Here is a 21,299-nt window from a genome sequence, read left to right on the forward strand (position 1 = left end):
ACCCGGTTCCCCTGCATCGGCAGGCGGACGCGCAACCACTGCGCCACCAGGGAAGCCCCCTAACTTTCCTTTTAAAAAATGTATACCTTCACACTAATATTTATTCTAGTATCAGGCTGAGTGGCACACAGTCTGCTGTCATCCTCACAGAGTTCACAGTTTAAGATCAGGGTGTTAAATGGGGGAAACAAATGCATATAAGCAGGCAATCATAAACTAAAACAGAAGCACAGTAATAGGACATACACACAGGACATTGTGGGAGCACTTGGAAGGGGCACCTAACCCAGCCGGAGTCAAGATGTTAGGTTCTTTGAGGATGTACATTTGATCATTTGAACTGAATGGCAAGTCTGTGCAGGGATCAAGGGAAACTAGTTCTCCTCTTACTAATTCTAAACACTGATTTTGCAATTTAATCTTTTGCCTCATCACTTGTATTTTAAACACCAGATTCCAGAACTGAGTAGATCACCTTTATGTCACATAGGATTGGAAAGATTTCTCATTACCAACTGTGGGCAGTTCTGCAGAACAAGATCTGAAATAATAAATTGGCTCAGGTCCAGCAATTCTTCATCAAAGAGATGTGTGGGAGGGTATTTACAGCAAGCCCGAATGCAGAGAAAAAGGGGATAGAACATTACAGCTTTCCTGCAAGGGAAAGGCAAAGCACATACTGGAGCAGAGAGGTCTAGTGAGTAGGACGTGGTGTGCATGTGTGGATCAAGACAATATTGTGGTGGCCAAAAAGCTGTAAATTCATAGATCAAATTCCTGATCTCTCCCCCAAGATCAAGACAAACCTATGTAGAGTCACAAGGCACAGTAGCCTACTATTTTAGCCTCTCTTCTCCCTCCTTACCAGCTTCCACCCCTGCCATTTTTCATATTATCTTTTCCTCTACTGCTCTGCCAGCCAAATGGAAGATTTATCTGCATTTCATTTTATTGGGAATTTTAGTGTTAAGCATTAACATACATAATAATAAACTAACTATAACTAAATTCCTGGAAGTTGATAAAAAAATATATCTTTGACAGAGAGCTGATCACCATATAATAATGCTTTAGATAAGCTAAAGATATAACCCTACTAGACTTATCACAAAATCTTCCCAAAAAGGTTGGAATAAATATGCATCATGTAAATCAATACCAAAGTTGGCACTGGTTAACAGAGTCACCAAAGGGAAACTGCTATCTGCTTTTTATAAAGTGACCCAGGAGGCAAGGGCATTCATGATCAGTTATGTGATAATTTCAAAGTATCACTTCATATTTATGTGATTTTCATGTGACCGACTGTGACTCCTTTAAACAAGGTTAACAGAACAGAGGACTTACTGATGAAGATGTTAGTGGCTCCAAGGCACAAAATTCTTTCGTTAAAAAAATAAACTGCACATTATACATAAGCTGTGAACAAAGGCAACCTATGTTTCTTTCCTTTAGACAGAGAGAACTGTGAACAGGAGAGGGAACATGATACTGAGGGCAGCTCTGGAACATGGGCCATCTCAGCGTTTTTCTCCTCTTTTCCTTCTGGTTTCACCTCTGTTTTTATACTCGTCTCCACCCTGTCCTCCTCTCAGGGTCCCACAGGCTGCATTCCTCCCTTTGTAAAACTCTAAGAAGCAGAGAGATGATCGGTAATGAAATGGCCAAGCCACAAACTCTACCCACCCCCAGCCCTACTTTATGGCTTAATCCAAATTCTAAAGAAGAAATTTATTACTGCATTAATATTCATGTGCTGGTAAATCATCTTACTTTTAGTTAACACTTCATCTGTCCAGCAGTGGCAATGATTCACGTACTTCCATATTTCAGATAAAGTTTACTTCCTTTGGGCCAAAACTTTTAATTTTAACTATATGTTTAAAGACATGCTTTCTAAACTGTATTAGTTTATTTGTATGCTAAACATAACAATCTTGGAATGCTGCAAGGTATTCCAAGGCTGGGATATGATGGCTTCCAACTGGGGGAAAAAACATATATTCATATAGTTAATGTTAAAAATGTTAACTAGAAAAATACAATCAAAGATATCTAAAACTTAATAAAGATGAAAAAAATTCCTATTGAAATATAAATATGAATTCTTGCATTTAGAACCATGGAAACTACCTATTAGTGCATTTGGTGTGACAAGTAGTTTAGAATGTACAAAAAATAAGAAGATATCAATTGGCAGAGTTATTATTAGTCCACTTGAAAATACTGCTAGAAATTAAATGGCAAGCAAAGAGACTCTTTAGATATATATTTTACCATAAAGAATTTTTAGAAAATTACGTAGTATTCTCAACAATGAAGCATTATTCACCCTTAAACTATTTGGAATAGATAGTAAAGTTTTACTTTAAGGCAATAGTAGATAAAAGGTTTGCTGACTAAGGATTAAAAAAGGATTGATGACAATCTGGCAGTGCCTCAGATTAAACATAGTTACCAAGTGACCCAGCAATTCTAATCCCAAGAGAAATAAAATATATGTTCACACAAAAACCTGTACATAATGTTCATAGCAGCTTTACTACAGTAGCCAAAAAGTGGAAACAACCATCTATGGGTGAATGGATAAACAACATGTTGTATATCCATATAATGGTACACTATTTAGCAATAAAAAAGAAGAAAATACTGATACATGCCACAACGTGGATGAAATTTGAAAACATTATGCCTAAAGAAGCCAGTCATAGGAGACCACATATTATATGATTCCATTTATATGAAACATCCAGAATAGGCAAATCTTTAGAGACAGAAAATAGATTAGTGGTTCTCTAGGGCTGGAGAGGGGGTGGGTGCATAAGGGAGTAATTGCTAATAGGTATGGAGTTTCTTTGTGGGGTGGTGAAAATATTCTACAATTGCTTGTGGCAATGGTTGTACAGCTATGTGAATATATGAAAATCCACTGAACTGTAACTTAAAAAAGTCTAACTTGTACTGAAAATAAGGTTTTAAATTGATGGGAAAAAAAGGAGACCTCTCCAGCTCATAACAAATTAAGATAACACCATTTTTTATTACCAAATTACCATGGATAAAGTAACATTTCCAATTAACAGCAGATAGCTCTGTGGATCAGTCCATATGGACTGGAAAATATGATGGAATTAGAATATCTGTCTTGGGACATTCTAAAAGGAATGGCTCTCTAATGCTGCAATACAGAACTGAAGGTGGCCAGCCAGGCTGGCACTATAAAGTCTTCTGCCACAGGCTTATCCTCTGGTATCTCAATTCCCCTGCTGAGTTAGAGAAACCAGGAGGCTTCAAACACTTATCTAAATCCACAGTGTAATGTTTTCTCTTATGCAGAGACCAATGCGAAGAACATGACTTCTTCCCCAAGATAATTCCCATAAGGATGGCAAGCTTAAAACAAGTCCTTCCTTCTAGCTTGCTCAGGGACTAAATAAAGAAATCAGGAGAAAGCAGTTAATGAGCTTAAACATTTACTTTTCCCTCCCTTTAAAATTAAATGGGACTGGAAGGGTAGAGAAAGAGATTTTATGAATAATGACATTTTTCAGAATAAATATAAATTGTGTGGCCTACTGCTTAATTAAAAACTCTATGTAAATTCTGTACGTAAATAATGCCCAATTTTGATTACTGGGAGCCTATGTCAGATATTGCTTTTACCTACGTAATATCTCACGTAAAATATGGACTCAATTGGTTATGTTAGTAAATTCACCCCCAATTTTACCCCATGCAGAAATAAGGTAAAAAAGAAAAAACAGTAAAAAGGCTGAAACAAACCGCACAATAAATTAAAAGAGAAAACGTTACTATTTCATAATAAACTTATTAGTAGTAAATCTATTAGTTATTAGAACCTTCTACTCATAAGGAAAGCATTAAAATTTCATAAATGTGTTTAACTTTTATCCTTTTATATTCAACATAGTTAATAATTTATTTTAGTATGACATTTCATATTCTAAAACTTTTAATTAAGGCTCAAATTCACAAGCAGATAATTATTTTTTAGCACCACATTCTAACCAACTAAGTTAACCGGCCACTGCAAATAATTATTTTTTAAAATGGAAGTCTCGGGACTTCCCTGGTGGTCCAGTGGTTAAGAATCTGTCTTCCAATGCAGTGGACGTCGGTTCGATCCCTGGTCGGGGAACTAAGACCCCACATGTTGCGGGGCAGCTAAGCCTACACGTCGCAACTACTGAGCCCGCGCACTGCAACTAGAGAGAGGCCCGTACACCGCAACAAAGAGCTGACGCAGCTAAAAAAAAAAAAAAACTCTCACAGAGGGCTGCCACTAGCTAATATGCTCTGCTGGGAAATTGGTGGTCTTTTTAGTTTTGGTAGTACCATTCAAAAATCAAAGGAGAGAGAACGGAAAGGAAATATGTGAAGAGAAAGGAAATGATAAAGATTCAGGGGAAAAGAAGAAAAAGGAATCATGTAAAAAAGGGAAAGCATATGTCAGAACAAGATATTATAATAAAAACAGCATTATTTAGTAGTACATTTGGGAATGAACTTCAAACACTTAAAAAAACCCATTTTGGGGACTTCCCTGGTGGTGCAGTGGTTAAGAATCCGCCTGCCCATGGAGGGGACACAGGTTCGGGCCTTGGTCCGGGAAGATCCCACACGCTGCGGAGCAACTAAGCCCGTACGCCACAACTACTCAGCCTGTGCTCTAGAGCCTGCGAGCCACAACTACTGAGCCCGCGTGCCACAACTACTGAAGCCCATGCGCCTAGAGCCTGTGCTCCACAACAAGAGAAGCCACCACAATGAGAAGCCCACGCACCGCGATGAAGAGTGGCCCTCGCTCACCGCAACTAGAGGAAGCCTGCGCGCAGCAACAGAAGACTCAATGCAGCCAATAAATAAATAAATAAAAATAAATAAATTCATAAAAAAATAAAAAATAAAAAAAATTAAAAACCCATTTTTACTTTGGATTAGAAACTGAATGAGCTAAGATAAAGCTTAGATTCCATTCTCTACATACTTAGATTAACGATGATTCTTTTTTTAAGTTGGTTTCTACTTTTTAACGATACAATTTTTTGAAATTGATTAATCAATTAATTTTTACTTTTGGCTGCATTGGGTCTTTGTTGCTGCACGCGGGCTTTCTCTAGTTGCGGCGAGCGGGGGCTACTCTTAGTTGCAGTGCGCGGGCTTCTCATTGCGGTGGCTTCTCTTGTTGCGGAGCACGGGCTCTAGGTGTGCGGGCTTCAGTAGTTGTGGCTCAATGGCTCTGGAGCGCAAGCTCAGTAGTTGTGGCGTACGGGCTTAGCTGCTCCGCGGCATGTGGGATCTTCCCAGACCAGGGCTCGAACCTGTGTCCCCTGCATTGGAAGGCGGATTCTTAACCACTGTGCCACCAGGGAAGCCTGGTGATTCTTAATAACACAGACATTTGAAAGCAGTCTGCCTGAGAGAGAAATTAGCTTCCACTCTGCTCATTAAAAGGGGGCTCCTATTGTCAGAAAAACATTTTCTTTGCTTGTCTTTGGTCGTATACACATGTCTGAATAGAAGAGGCAATGTGGCTTGTGCCTTCAAGCCACTAGGCAACTTCCTTCTCTGGGACTATAACTTAGACTAGATTATCTCTAGGATTACTTTTATCTTTTAAGATCCTGAGCCAGAGACATATAACATATATACGATATATACGTACCGTAATGTGTAATATAGATATCATGAAGAGGAAACAGGAGGACAGATGTCTGGCTTGAGCAACTTGGGGAATGCTGGTGTCACTGCAATGGGGAAGTCTGGGGGCGTCGGGGTTCGAGGGGGGTAGAAATCAAGAGTTCTGCTTTCAACAAACTAAATTTGAGATAACAATCAAACGATTATGACTCATCAGGTGCTACTTCTGTACCAAGCAGTGTGGCACAAGGGTGGGAGAGGCAGTGGGCTTGGTTGATGGACTTCTGTACCCTTGGCTCAGGAATGAGCATATAACCCCTACCAGGGCAATTAAAATCTTCCCTGAGCTTTTGCTGGAATTATCAGGACAGATATTCTCTTTCTGCTTCGAGGCTGCTAGCTGTGAGGTGCTTCAGGAGGCCACTTTGGTTACCACACGGCAAGATCCTGTCTAAGGATAAAGACAACACACAGAATGATGAGGAGAGATGTGGAGAGATGGGGAGGGACAGTTCTAACTAAATAATATTAGTAGCTGGATCTAGCCATGTCTAAAGCAAGATGCATTCCTGAACTTCCCAGCTGCAGGGGCCTATAAATTCTATTTTTTTTTTTTCTGTTGTGGCCTCTCCTGTTGCGGAGCACAGGCTCCGGACGCGCAGGCTCAGCGGCCATGGCTCACGGGCCCAGCCGCTCCGTGGCATGTGGGATCTTCCCGGACCGGTGCACGAACCGGTGTCCCCTGCATCGGCAGGGAGATTCTCAACCACTGCGCCACCAGGGAAGCCCTATAAATTCTATTTTTGTTTAAGCTAGTTTGAGCTGAGTTTCTCTTTCTTGCAGCTGAAAGAGTCCCTACCAATTCACAGATCTATAGGAGCATACACTTGTAAATAAAATTTTATTTTTTTGACAGGAGAAATGCTCAGTATATCAAATTCCCTAGCTATTTTATACTTTAAAAAAGCATATCTTCTTGTATCTTACTGATGCCAAATTTCACTTATTTCTGTTCAAGCATTTATTTAGACCTGTCTGGAAACAAACTCTGAGGATTATGTTAACACTATCTTATTGCTGCATCGGTTTTATCGAAAGCTTACTTTGGGCAAATAAGCAAGTCTGTTCAGCATTATTTAGTGCTGGGCAATTTGAAGTGTGGGCACCAAGCTGCTTCACAATCAAAGCCATGCAAATCTCTGCCTCATTTTTCTTGTTGATTTGAACTTACTTATAAAAGCATGCAAATTGTTCAATTACATACACTGAATTAAAAAGTAAATGGTCCACTGGATCGATATGATTGGGGCTGCTGATTTAGAAGGGGTCATCAATAATTAAAGATAAACTTCCCTGAATCTTGACATGAAATTGAGTGGATTTAGAGCATAAGGAAATGAAGAGGTTCAGTTATAATTAGAGCTGATTTTCGACGACACTCCTAATAGAAATGGATGTTTAGAGAAACACTGGGAAATGGGTGCTGTGTTAAGAGAACAGTATGCTAGAGCTCAAAATGGTCTTGGCAGTTTGGTGTTTCAAAGGGAGCAATTATATACAGTTCCTAGTGGTTTGTATTTTTAGAGGAAATGATATTATGCTTCTATTTTACAGATATCATAAAATATGAAGCAAGACTAGACATAACACTTTCAAGGTGAAGACTCCCAGGAGAGAAATAATAGGCTTCCTCTGATATTTTACTTTAGAGAGGGGGAAAAAAAGCCAAAATTTAAACTGCAGAAAAACACTTCTTTAAATGGATACCGTGTTTCCAATTTTTTATCAGTTACCAGAGCCTGGCATTTTAATAAAATTGGCTGATTTGCCCTTAATGAGTAACTTTAATTCTTTGATTGCTTATGCAAGTCAGACACCGGCGAATGAGAGAAAAAGGCTAGCCCTTAAGGGCAGTTTCTCTAATCAATAATTGTGCTTGTAGAAGTGAAGGTTTTTAGGAAGAAGAATATAGAAGGGAAGGAACTGGAAAAACAAGAAAATACTTCAGATTCACTCAGAATGTCAAAAATGACATTCTAAAGGTCAGAAAGCAGATGATAACTTAAGAATATAGTAGTAGTGTTAATAACAAAGAGGATGTATTAAAGCAATACACTTCATGGTTAGAAACTTGGTATCGAAAGTGGCATTGGGGGCCATCAGAAAACGAGAGCAGGGACTTCCCTGGTGGCACAGTGGTTAAGAATCCGCCTGCCAATGCAAGGGACACAGGTTCGAGCCCTGGTCCGGGAAGATCCCACATGCCGCGGAGCAACTAAGCCGGTGCGCCACAACTACGGAACCTGCGCTCTAGAGCCCGCGAGCCACAACTACTGAGCCCACGTGCTACAACGACTGAAATCCGTGCACTCTAGAGCCCACGTGCCACAAATACTGAGCCCGCGGGCCCCTAGAGCCCATGCTCCGTAACAAGAGAAGCCACTGCAATGAGAAACCTGTGCACCACAACGAAGACCCAACAAAGCCAAAATAAATAAATAAATAAATTCAAAAAAAAGAAAACAAGAGCATGTCATTAAATGCATATACTAAAGAACTGATTAACACAAAGAAGATCTCTTTTCTTCCCTTTTACACAGGGCTCAAAAATTTCTTTAATAATGCTAATAATAATAGTAAAATACTTTGCTGTTGACAAATGCAACTTTCACAAACATTAATTATTATAAGGATCCTGTAAACTAGGTATTTTAAAAGCATATTTACAAAGTATAATATGATAAACATTTAATTTGAATATATTGGTAAATTTTATATTAAGAATGTCATATATTAAGTAAATTAAATAATGTATTAAACATTAAACGCATTTAAATCCCTAGGACTCTTTGGCTAAATGGCAGGGCTGGGGCTTGAACTGAGATCCTATTCCTTCCAGTCCCGTGCTCTTTCCATCATACCAGGAAATCTCTTTCTTGGATTACTGACCTTCATGCTACACTGGGTTCCTTCATTCTCTTGGTATTGCTCAGACCAAAATCAAATTAATAAGGGTATATTCATGACCATTAGTACAGACTGACTTATGCCCTGTGAACCTTTTAAAGGGGATAGGTACCTACACAGAGGAGAGCTGGGCTCTGGCCACTTTCTTTCTAGGTCAAGGGGCTTTGCCAACTCAGTTCAAATGTGAGTGGGAGGTGGAGAGGAGGAGATGAAAGAGGAGAAAGAGAGAATCACAGATGGAGAGCTGGAAGGGCTCACAAGGACTATCCAGTCCAACCCCTCAATTTTAGCAATGGAAGTGACTTCTCCAGATCCCACTGAGGTAAATGGCAGGACTGGAATCCCTGCTGACCACTTCCTGTCCTCTCCTCCCCTCTATGCAAGGATAACGGTAGCTCTGGCATTCCATGCTTTCTTGAGATGGCTCCTTCTACCCTGCTCCTGCAATAAACGACATGAGGCCTGTCAAAATCCATCTGAGGAAAATATGGTGGTCCTTAAATACAGAGGATGGGCCATCTCCTGATTCTTAAATCAATTACTGAATTGCTACTATGTTTGTGTTGTGGAATGTATGAATATTTAGGGATATGAATAACATACAAACCTGCCTTCAAAAACTTTACGCTTGCCGAGGCAATTTAGTCCCTAAATAATAAAACTATTATAAAATAATTGTTTCTAGATCAGTGGTTCTCAAGCTCTTTGAGGCTCCCAGGCTCTCTATGAGAATCTGATATAAACTATAAATCTGCTCCCCAGAAAAATCCACACATTTCTTTACATATTCAGGGGGTTGCTGGATCTCCTAAAGCCCATCTACTGCCCATGAATTAAGAAGCTCTGTTATAAGAGATTCACTGAGTTCCACCATGTAAAAATTATCCGAAGAACAAAGATTGAGAGAAATACTAGTTATCCCTTTTCTTTGATGCAAAATGAGTAAACTTTAAAAATATGTCATACCATGTTAAGGGCAAAGAAAGTGATTTCGCTAGTATCATCTGAAAGGCCCTCTACAAACACTTATTTTCCCATATCTAATTTTGTGTGTGTGTGTGTGTGTGTGTGTTATTCTATGAGAATATATTGTTTGCATCCAGAATTTCTGGAATGGCCTTTTCATGTATATATAAAATACAAAGGTAAACTTTATTAAAACCAGAAGAAACAGAGCTTAGCTTATGAATTATTCTATTTCAAATTTTTTATCTAGCTCGGAATGCTGTTTCTAAGGCTTTGATGCTGAAGGGAGCGAAGTCATTAAGATGAGTTGATAATACTTCAGGCATGAGCACTTTCCTCCTCTTTGGTAAAAAAACAACAACAACAAAGTACTTAGGTCTTTTGGAATTCAAATTTCTTTCTTAATGAAAAAGTGAAAGGATGACATATAACAGTAAAGAAATCTCTACAGAAGTGGGAAGCCGTACCATCAATACTGAAGTTTCAGAAATAATTTCCTAAAGCTTTGAATAAATCAAAAAAAATTTATACCAAGCCGTTTATGTTAAAATATTTTACAAAACCAGTTATCTTGTTACATATTCTGAAGCAAATAAATGGAGCAGTTAGAATTAACATATTCTTGAGTATCCTGGCAAAGCGGACAAAATGAGAATGCAAAGTGGGTAAGAGGACAAAAATAAGGGGGTTTCCATCTAATTTTTAAAACCCTGTAAAGTAAAATACTTTAAGTAAAATACTTAAAATACTTAAATACTTAAAATACTAAAATACAATTCAATTTGATACTTTGCTAACCTCAGGTGTGAGAAAGTTAAATGGAAGGAAATGTGACCCAAGGCTGGAGAAAGGGTTTAGATCCCTTACTTGTTACCAACATTTTGAATGGATTAGAAACACAAATTACTAGCAAATAGGCACAAGAGTCTGGAGAAGTGATTAAAAAATGATTATTTATAGAACAAACAAAAACTTTCTAAAACATCAATTTATTAAAATTTTCCTTGAAAATGGAGAATAGCCCAACGCAATAATCTCAACAAGCATTGTGAGGCAGTACAGCTCAAGTTTAAAAAGACCTAATGTTAGTGCTAGACAGATTCTGATTAAAAAAAAAAAAATCCACAGAGAACAGTTCACAAGACAGGGATAAACATTCACCATGAAAGACCCATACAACTCTTCAAGTTGAGCTTTTTTCGAGGGAGGTAAGAGAACAAAAGAAAGACTAGAAATGATATAAACAAAGAGACTTCAGGCTTAAAGTCAAGGATCAGTCAAAAGGAGGACAAATCCACCTTTTCTTCATATGGAACTACTGATATTAAACGTATTTAAAATTGAAAACAATGAAGCTGAGGTAAAAAAACAACATGAAGGAAGGAAGGAAAGAAGGGAGGGAAGGAGGGAGAGAGGAAGGAAGGAAGGAAGGGAGGAAAGGAGGGAGGGAGGGGGAAAAAAGGCTACACTGAGACATCTTTTCCGTGTTGAAACAAAACCTGACATCAGCATAGGTGCAAGCGAACTTATTCATTTACAATACACTTCTCTTCAGTAAAGCTGTATTAACGAAGCAGGACGTATTTAAAGGATCAATGTGAGCATATACATACCACAGGCTGTTTTGTGATGTCCACCAAGTCCTTAAGATTATAATATTGATGTTTCTCAAAGGCAGAAAACAACATGTCTAAAACGTGTTGTTTATCAGCTCGAGCTCGTTTCCCATCTTCTTTCTTTTTCCTTTCATATTCAATCTATGTGCAAAAAGCAAAAAAACCCGAAGGCATTAATTCAACATGCTCACTCTGAAACACAGGCACTCTCTTTTCAGTCCTCTATGTGACTATTAGATTTTAAGCTGCAAAGCAGCAGGTCAAAGAGTGGTGGTTCAGTACCTGGGGTCCTCACTGCTCCCAGAGCTCCTCAGACCTTTAAGGCTCCAAGCAGGTATTAAAGCCCACCTGTAAACCGTTTTCATTATTCCCTAAAGCTTTACATAATGTATCCATTTCCTCCCCAAAAGCCTTTCTTTACCAAAATTATATCAATTCAGCGGGGCCACCAGTTGGCTCATGTTGATCACAAAGTCTAATTTGCAGTTCTTTGTTTTTGATTACCCGAAATTCAGTAAAAGAGTTTATCTGCTACATGCAGTTTGGTAGGTAACATCTTTCAAAATTGGAGTTTTTCAGGGCAGGAAGAGGGTTGAGGGGCAGGCAGATCACAGAACAGGTTCTCTAGGGATGAAAAGTTTGGGAAACATTGGTAAAAAGGAAAGCACATGGCAGGTGACAGGAGGCCTTTTCTCCTCCCAACTGTGTGACCTCTTTGAACTTGCTTCTTCTGTAAAATGAAGTAAGCAGTGACATGAAGAGAATGTATAAACTCTCTCCTAGTGTTACCGTCCAGAGACGTGTGCATTTGTAAAAAAATTACCTTTTTATTGAAAACGTGCAACTTACTTGCATTCACATCAGTTGATTAAGCTTTTAATTTTTTTTAAGAAAAGCTTTATTTTGATAAAGCCTCAGGAACTATATGTTATAGGACATGTATATAAACTGCAGCAGCCCACCTGGTAAATACAGCATCAGCGGGGAGGGGGTGAAAGCTGCCAAGAGAACAATCTTCTGCGCATCTCTATAATCTAGAGACTAGCTTCAAAGACAGTGAAGTACGTTTCAAAATGTACAACTAAATTAGGCACAAATTCCAGCTTCATATAGTTAGGCTTATTCTCTGGATTTTAACAACAGAGATGTAAAAAGATAAAGTCTAATTTCTACTGATGTCAAGACTAAAAATATATCAGAGACTTTCAAATGAGAGGCAAGAAGTAACTCTGACAACAAGTATCTGTCTTTCAATTAGATAAAATTAGGAGCTATACAAGGAGAAAGGACTAAATCGAATGTCTTAATTTTTATGATACGTACATCTTGGGAGTAAAACTCAAAATCCATTCATCTCAACAGATTAAGCATAGATTAGGTGCTTGGCGTTGCACTAAAATACGGGGCAAATAAGACACTCTCCTTCAAAAGGTATCCCTTTCTTAGGGCTTGGGTATTAAAATGTATAGACAGGGCCTTGAGCATTTTAAATGTAGTAATAGTAGTAATGTAGTAATAGAGAGCACAGAGCTACCTAGAACAAGATCATGAGGCTGGAAAAAAGTGCAAATGCATGGCACAGACTGTATTGTTGGGGAGGAATGAAATCTAGCTAGTCTCAAGATTCTCTGGGCGGAAAGAGCCTGAAAGAAAAGAACGGTGGGCAGCTACAGAGGAACTGTTAATAAGCAGAGTGACTAGAAGAGCTAGAAGCAAGACTGGAGAGGGGAGAGGCCAGAGAAACCCATGCCCAAGGGGGAAATCCATGCCTTCTCGATTTGAGGAAGACGGAAGACAGATGAAAAAAAAATGCACTTAAGGAAAAAGGCAGAATTACAGATTCTGCCCCAATTCTGAGAGAAAGGAGGCTGCAGAGATAGCCAAGACCAACAGAGATCTACCTGAGGGCCACTCAAGGAAGAATTTTCTTTCTCTTGGGTCAAAAGAAGGATAGAAAGAACTAAGACAGTGGCTGTATGATGGAGAAAGAAATCATGACAGACCAGGACAAAACCCACAAATCCAAACAGTCTTTGGATTAAAAAGAAGAATGAGATCATGGAATGCCTTAAGGGATTAATCTTTAAGCCTTGCTTTGCTGACCAAGGTCTCAAATATGTCATTAATTCCCCCGTTTACATTTGTACTTAGTGTGCATCCTGACATTCCCTTCCACAGTTGCACTGTTTTTGAAAGGGTTTGCTTTGTCCACTGTGATGGACAGTCTAGGAAGGAGGGACTGGTAAAAGAGTATGAAAGTCTGGACCACGGGATGAAGATGTTATAGCCCTTTACTCTGACCAAGTGGGGGATAAGAGAAACTTAACTTGGGATCTAGAAAATAGAGGGAGATGGAATCAGACTAAGGAGGAGTGGGGAAAGTCTATTCCCTTCCCACAGGCCTGAGTGGGACGTGGGATCTCATTTAGGGAAAGGCCATTGGTCCTCAAGAAAAACAAGACAAAGAAGTGGGGACCTAGCAAAAGACCAGTGCTAGGCTTTTGTACTCTCAGTATGGAGCTACAGTTGCATGATATTCTGTCTTCTCTTCTGTCCCAGCTTTAATTTATGCTGAAAAAAGATGGAAAAAGTTAAATTAAGGAAATAGGAAACAGAAGTTATGGTATATTCCGCTTCCACCTTTAGCCATCTCTTCCTCGTGTAAAATGACTTGAGAAGCTAGGAGGATGAAGAAGAAAAATGTTTTCAAGTAAAGAAACGTGCTGGTAAAGCAAGATGGCCCAGTTCAGAGAGGGCATACATTCTAGCTGGCAGTGGAGAGAAAAACTTAAGTGTTTGTTATCAAGTTGTCCCAACTCTAAAGCCATTATGTCAGAACCAAAAGGATTGAAGAAAAGAACTTAGAATAAATTAGAAAGAAACTTCAACATCAATATTGAGGATAAGGGATTTCCCTGGTGATCCAGTGGTTAAGAATCCGTCTTGCAACACAGGGGACGCCAGTTCGATCCCTGGTCGGGGAACTAAGATCCCACGTGCCTTGGGGCAACTAAGCCCATGCACCGCAATCACTGAGCCCATGCGCTCTGGAGCCCTCGCGCCACAAGTAGAGAGAAGCCTGTGCGCTGCAATGAAAATCCTGCGCGCCACAACTAAGACCCATCAAATAATAATATAAATAAATAAATATTAAAAAAAATACTGAGGATAAGATTAAGAGTCAGATTAGGTTGTGATTTGTAATGTTAATGAGTAGCGAGAAAAATACCAATTCTACACAGAAATTTTTTTTTAAATCTTGGTTTACATGTTTCAGTCTCAAAACACTGCATTTAACATTGCTGCTTTCCTTCTTTAAATTGCGGAGAAAACAGACTAGACTTGTATGCTTGTCTTTCTGTGTTAACCACGTCTATGAATGGCTCAATAACCCAGGGGACAGTGCAGCCTAACTTTACTTTTGACTAGTGAAATAAAAACACTTAAAAGCGCACCTGAGACTAACACAATATCGTAAATCAACCATACTTCAATCAATCGATCAAATATTTGCAAAAGAAAAAAAAAACTTAGAAGTGTAATCTGAAAACCCAGACATATATCTCTTTAATGCCCTCAGGGCCTGTACTATAGGATAACCCACAGAAAAGACTGTTTTAAAACAAAATTTCTGCAGTACAGCATTATTTAAATCTTTTTTGATAATGTCCAAGATAGGCTCATAATCCAAATTCTACTCTGTGGTATCAGGTAGTTCCAATATATGTGTAATTATAAAAAAGGGATTGATATTACTTCCATGATCATTTAGTTATTAATAACTGTTATACACTCAGGACAAAACTAAGATCCCTGAGGTAACTTTTCTTTTTTAAGCCAAACAGTGTAAAAATGGCAATCTTAACATTGCACTTAAAACTCTGTACTACAAATAAAATTAATTCTACAAATAAGCTACAAATGATATGAACTAGTCTGTTTAGGAGAAGACTACTGTTTTGAGATAATGCTATTTCTTCTCATATTAGCTCCTTTCCCTTTGGGCATTTTGTTTCATACTGGCATTATAAGGAAATGACACTCAAAGCAGTCATATTTCTAACTTCTTAGCAGCTACCACAAAATATTAGTAGGAGAGTTACTGGACTAGAAATAGCTTTTATATTATATGAATTTTAATTACTGATCTTATATCTGCCCCCAATGACCACAGACTACTGTGTACCCAGCTGCATAGAAATAAATGTCAATTCAGAAAGAACATTAAATTTAATCTCCAGTTACAAATTTTTATAATCCAAAAAATCCGTCATATACAATTTTACTTTCAAAATAAAAAACAAATTATTCAAGACTAAAACGCAACCAAATGTTGAAAATCCATTGTGGATGTGGTATAGAGCTGTTCAACCATCATTAATGAAACAATTATCACTGACTAAAATTATAAATGCCACCCACTGCCAATTAAAATATTATAATACAGATGTCTGTAAATTTCTAGATTGTTGTTTGCAGAAATACTTTTTTTTTTTTTTTTTTGCGGTACGCGGGCCTCTCACTGTTGTGGCCTCTCCCGTTGCGGAGCACAGGCTCTGGACGCGCAGGCTCAGCGGCCATGGTTCACGGGCCCAGCCGCTCCGCGGCACGTGGGATCCTCCCGGACCGGGGCACGAACCCGTGTCCCCTGCATTGGCAGGGGGACTCTCAACCACTGCGCCACCAGGGAAGCCCCAGAAATACTTTGATTGCTTTGTCAAGGCAGTCTTTGTGGAGGCTTTTATTTTAACTTTTAAAGTGAGCATGACAGCCTTGAATATCATGGTTTGCATTTTAAATCCTTATGAAAGACTCCCCCCCACCCCCAATGCTCCTCTTTCTGCTTAGTGTGTTGTTATCTCTTGGGAGGAAATTAGTTCTTTAGAGTTGATCAGTCCTTGGTGTGCAAATTCAAATGAACGAAGCATGTATCCTTATACTACACTATATACTACAGTAGGCAAATATTGCCGAAAGGCCTTTAGATACAGTCCTGCAGGCATCCATTTTAATCAGCTAAATTCCAAATTTATACAGATACCTGAAAACAAAACAAAAAGCCAAGCCAAACCCCCCCTACTGCCAACAACCCTAGCTCTGAAGACTAATACAGTTGGTTGCCACAAAGAAGGAAACACAGTATGCATAAAATAAATTTTCTTTTTAGTTCCTGGGGGTTTACCTCAAGATTTTATGTAATAGTTCTATTACCTCCAACAGTAGTTTTCTAGTTCAATTTTTTAAATTCTCTATTATTTTCAGACTAAGAGCTCTTGCCAGGAAAAAAAAGGGAAAGAGAAATCTTTTTTCAAGCTGGGGTGGGTGGGGCACAGAGGGGGATTGATGATAACAGAGACGAGAAGATACTAAACCTTTTTAAGAAAAAGCCTTAGGTTTAGTGGAAAGAGACTTCCTGGTCTCCTCCCGGGCATCATTTTTGCTCCCCACCCCAACAGGAGATGGCAGACAGAGCTGTAAAAAAATGCCTGTAACAGTGGATCAGTGGCGGAATGCTAGAATTACCTAGGGAACTTAAAAATTTAAGATAGTTGGCCTCCATAGTAGATCAATACAATCAATCTCTGGAGGTATTTTTCTTTTTAAAAGCTTCCCAGGTGATTCTAGTGTACAGCCAGCATTGAGAACCACTGTCTAGATAACAGAAGACACAAATCCTTATGAGAAAAGGGATTCCTTATGAGAAAGGTCATACGATGGAGACGACATATAAGAACACTGTGACATTTACACAGGCTGGATGATGAAGTCCACAACGTCAGCCAGAACACACACACACACACAAGCACCCTGACTTGCAATCAGGGATGGAGGGAGTTGAAAGGAATCTTACACATCGGCCGACTCTATATTTTGATTATACAACTCTATCAGTAAAAAAAAATATTTTTTTTCCCTCGCCACGCAGCTTGTGGGATCTTAGCTCCCTGACCAGGAACGGAACCCAGGCCCTCAGAAGTGAAAGCACTGAGTCCTACCCACTGGACCACCAGGGAATTCCCAATCAGTAAAAAATGTAAAGCATGAACTATATGAATATCTATTTGTAAATTATTAAAAAATGTACTTTGTATTAATATGCACAGTTATCTTTATAAAGCATACAAGAACAAAAAATTTAAAGAGATGAAATAAAAATAAAACTATTTTAGGAATAAGTTTTAATTTAATTTGTCAAAATTACAAAACACTTTTTTTTTGTTTCGCTCTCAAAATACAGTGGATCCGTCTTCATGTTCTGGATGCTTAGTCTTTAAATGAATTGCAAACTGTGATGGTTTTGAACCAGCAACAGCTAATACAACTTACGGTACAACACAAAGGTCAAGGGTCACTATGTCAAATTATTTCCAATAAGCCTTCAGCTCCCAGCCTTGGCGGCGGTGGTGGCGGCAGCAGGGGACTGCAGGCCACACTTCCGAGACCCCCCTGCCAGCCTGTTCCCAGCTGGGGCTCTGCCAATGGAAGAAGGAAGCAGGAGGAAGGGCGGTTTTCTTCTCTTCTGCTGCGGAAGCACCTCTGGAAGCAGCAGCTTCCTCATCTCTGGCAACCTCAGCCCTTCCATTTTTGTTATTCCATTTGTAAACCATTTGTAACCAGTTTCCTACTTTAAGTCCCTTTCGGCTTGAAATATCTGGAGTTGTTTCTGTTTCCATGACAGACACTAAATGAATCATCATTAAAGACGGGATCACAAGCCATATTTAGAATGATAATTTCCTTTTCGGGAGGGCCAAGTTCTTGTCAGATTTGATCACGTCATCACTGTTTCTACCTCACAAAGTGACTGATAAAAGAGATTTTTTTTTTTTTTTTTTGCCGTGCCACACAGCTCACGGGATCTTAGTTCCCCGACCTGGGATAGAACCTTGGGTGCACAGCAGTGAAAGTGCCGAGTCTTAACCAGTGGACCACCAGGGAATTCCAAGAGATCGTTTTAGAAGAGAAGTGTCAGTTTTGCCACTTTCATGTTGATATATATTTGCTTCATTAGTGTTATCTTTAATCTACAGTTTCTTTGTTGGAATCTTTTTAAGCCATTTATTCACTTTTTGAGATTGAATTTAGTTAATAATAGATACTATAATCTGTAAATCCTTAAATTTAGCACCAAACCTAAAATGCTGAAAACAAAGCGTGTCTGGAGCCTGTGCTCCACAATGGGAGAGGCCACAACAGTGAGAGGCCCGCGCGCCTTAAAAAAAAAAAAAAAAAAAAAAAGCTCTATGTGCAAAGTAGGAATTCAAATATTTGGAGATGATCAGATGATCATATATACCAAACATAAATTTATCTAGGTGTCACAGGTGAGTGAAAATGTTTCTGGGGATAAATGCAAAGTGGTTTCTTTCTGATCAAATGTATGTAGGGATATTCTTTTACAAATACATATGCCATTTCCACCCCCCTTTAAAATTTTTTCCCCCTTATTTCTATCCTGAAAACTGCATTAAAAGAACCTCAACTGTTAAAATGAAATACTGGGCTTTATGTTTATATAGCTCCACCTGGCAAAAGTTTGAGAACATTTCAACCTCAAATTGAATTTAGAACTGAACATCATAAACCCACCTAAGGAGACAAAAGACCTGTATGCAGAAAACTATAAGACACTGATGAAAGAAATTAAAGATGATACAAACAGATGGAGAGACAGATATACCATGTTCTTGGATTGGAAGAATCAACATTGTGAAAATGACTATACTACCCAGAGCAATCTACAGATTCCATGCAATCCCTATCAAACTACCAATGGCATTTTTCACGGAAGTAGAACAAAAAATTTCACAATTTGTATGGAAACCCAAAAGACCCCGAATAGCCAAAGCAATCTTGAGAAAGAAAAACGGAGCTGGAGGAATCAGGCTCCCAGACTTCAGACTATACTACAAAGCTACGGTAATCAAGAGAGTATGGTACTGGCACAAACACAGAAACATACATCAACGGAATAGGATGGAAAGCCCAGAGATAAACCCATGCATCTATGGTCACCTTATCTTTGATAAAGGAGACAAGAATATACAATGGAGAAAAGACAGCCGCTTCAATAAGTGGTGCTGCGAAAACTGGACAGCTACATGTAAAAGAATGAAATTAGAACACTCCCCAGCACCATACACAAAAATGAACTCAAAATGGATTAAAGACCTAAATGGAAAGCCAGACACTGTAAAACTCTTAGAGGAAAACACAGGCAGAACACTCTTTGACATAAATCACAGCAAGATCCTTTTTGACCCACCTCCTAGAGAAATGGAAATAAAAACAAAAATAAACAAATGGGACCTAATGAAACTTAAAAGCTTTTGTACAGCAAAGGAAACCATAAACAAGATGAAAAGACAACCCTATTTTGAAGGGGGAGGATATAATCAGAATCTACAAGTTCTTTTAACACACAATTCTTTTTACACAACTCTTTTTTTCAAGGAGATTCTCATAAAATTAGTGTTTCAAAAAACTTTCTCTGGAAAAAGTTTCAGAAACTTAATGATGATCTAATAAGGCAGAGGAAAGCACGAAGGGAGAAACCTGACAGGTCACATCCTAGTAAAGGGTGAGTTTTCACAGCCAAGCTTTCAAGGAAGGACTATTCTAAGAGATAATGCTACTAATATAATTCTTTTTGACTCCCAAAATGCTTTCTGAATGGCAAGAATGGTAGGTATCGTATCCCAGACAGTTTGTGAAGCAAAGAGATAAATTTTAATTTAATGCTTAGAAAAGCTCTATGGGGCTTCCCTGGTGGCGCAGTGGTTGAGAGTCCGCCTGCCGATGCAGGGGACACGGGTTCGTGCCCTGGTCCAGGAAGATCCCACATGTTGCGGAGCAGCTGGGCCCGTGAGACATGGCTGCTAAGCCTGCGTGTCTGGAGCCTGTGCTCCACAATGGGAGAGGCCACAACAGTGAGAGGCCCGCGCGCCTAAAAAAAAAAAAAAAAAAAAAAGCTCTATGTGCAAAGTAGGAATTCAAATATTTGGAGATGATCAGATGATCATATATACCAAACATAAATTTATCTAGGTGTCACAGGTGAGTGAAAATGTTTCTGGGGATAAATGCAAAGTGGTTTCTTTCTGATCAAATGTATGTAGGGATATTCTTTTACAAATACATATGCCATTTCCACCCCCCTTTAAAATTTTTTCCCCCTTATTTCTATCCTGAAAACTGCATTAAAAGAACCTCAACTGTTAAAATGAAATACTGGGCTTTATGTTTATATAGCTCCACCTGGCAAAAGTTTGAGAACATTTCAACCTCAAATTGAATTTAGAACTGAACATCATAAACCCACCTAAGGAGACAAAAGACCTGTATGCAGAAAACTATAAGACACTGATGAAAGAAATTAAAGATGATACAAACAGATGGAGAGACAGATATACCATGTTCTTGGATTGGAAGAATCAACATTGTGAAAATGACTATACTACCCAGAGCAATCTACAGATTCCATGCAATCCCTATCAAACTACCAATGGCATTTTTCACGGAAGTAGAACAAAAAATTTCACAATTTGTATGGAAACCCAAAAGACCCCGAATAGCCAAAGCAATCTTGAGAAAGAAAAACGGAGCTGGAGGAATCAGGCTCCCAGACTTCAGACTATACTACAAAGCTACGGTAATCAAGAGAGTATGGTACTGGCACAAACACAGAAACATACATCAACGGAATAGGATGGAAAGCCCAGAGATAAACCCATGCATCTATGGTCACCTTATCTTTGATAAAGGAGACAAGAATATACAATGGAGAAAAGACAGCCGCTTCAATAAGTGGTGCTGCGAAAACTGGACAGCTACATGTAAAAGAATGAAATTAGAACACTCCCCAGCACCATACACAAAAATGAACTCAAAATGGATTAAAGACCTAAATGGAAAGCCAGACACTGTAAAACTCTTAGAGGAAAACACAGGCAGAACACTCTTTGACATAAATCACAGCAAGATCCTTTTTGACCCACCTCCTAGAGAAATGGAAATAAAAACAAAAATAAACAAATGGGACCTAATGAAACTTAAAAGCTTTTGTACAGCAAAGGAAACCATAAACAA

General features: G+C 38.8%; 1 protein-coding gene across 3 annotated transcripts in view; it reads right to left on the reverse strand.

Annotated features, from left to right (window-relative positions):
* The window catches only part of GTF2F2 (general transcription factor IIF subunit 2), a 155,669-nt gene that overhangs the window by 4,376 nt on the left and 129,994 nt on the right, over nucleotides 1-21,299 (reverse strand). For 2 of the 3 annotated variants that reach the window (XM_024125992.3, XM_024125994.3), the window contains exon 7: nucleotides 11,208-11,351. In XM_024125992.3, coding sequence (XP_023981760.1) covers nucleotides 11,208-11,351 — 144 coding nt within the window. Of the gene's footprint in view, nucleotides 1-5,720; nucleotides 6,113-11,207; nucleotides 11,352-21,299 lie in introns of those variants that run through there. The other variant, XM_055089362.1, reaches the window with a different exon arrangement.

Source organism: Physeter macrocephalus, chromosome 13, assembly GCF_002837175.3.
Source record: "Physeter macrocephalus isolate SW-GA chromosome 13, ASM283717v5, whole genome shotgun sequence".
Classification (NCBI taxonomy): Eukaryota; Metazoa; Chordata; class Mammalia; order Artiodactyla; family Physeteridae; genus Physeter; species Physeter macrocephalus.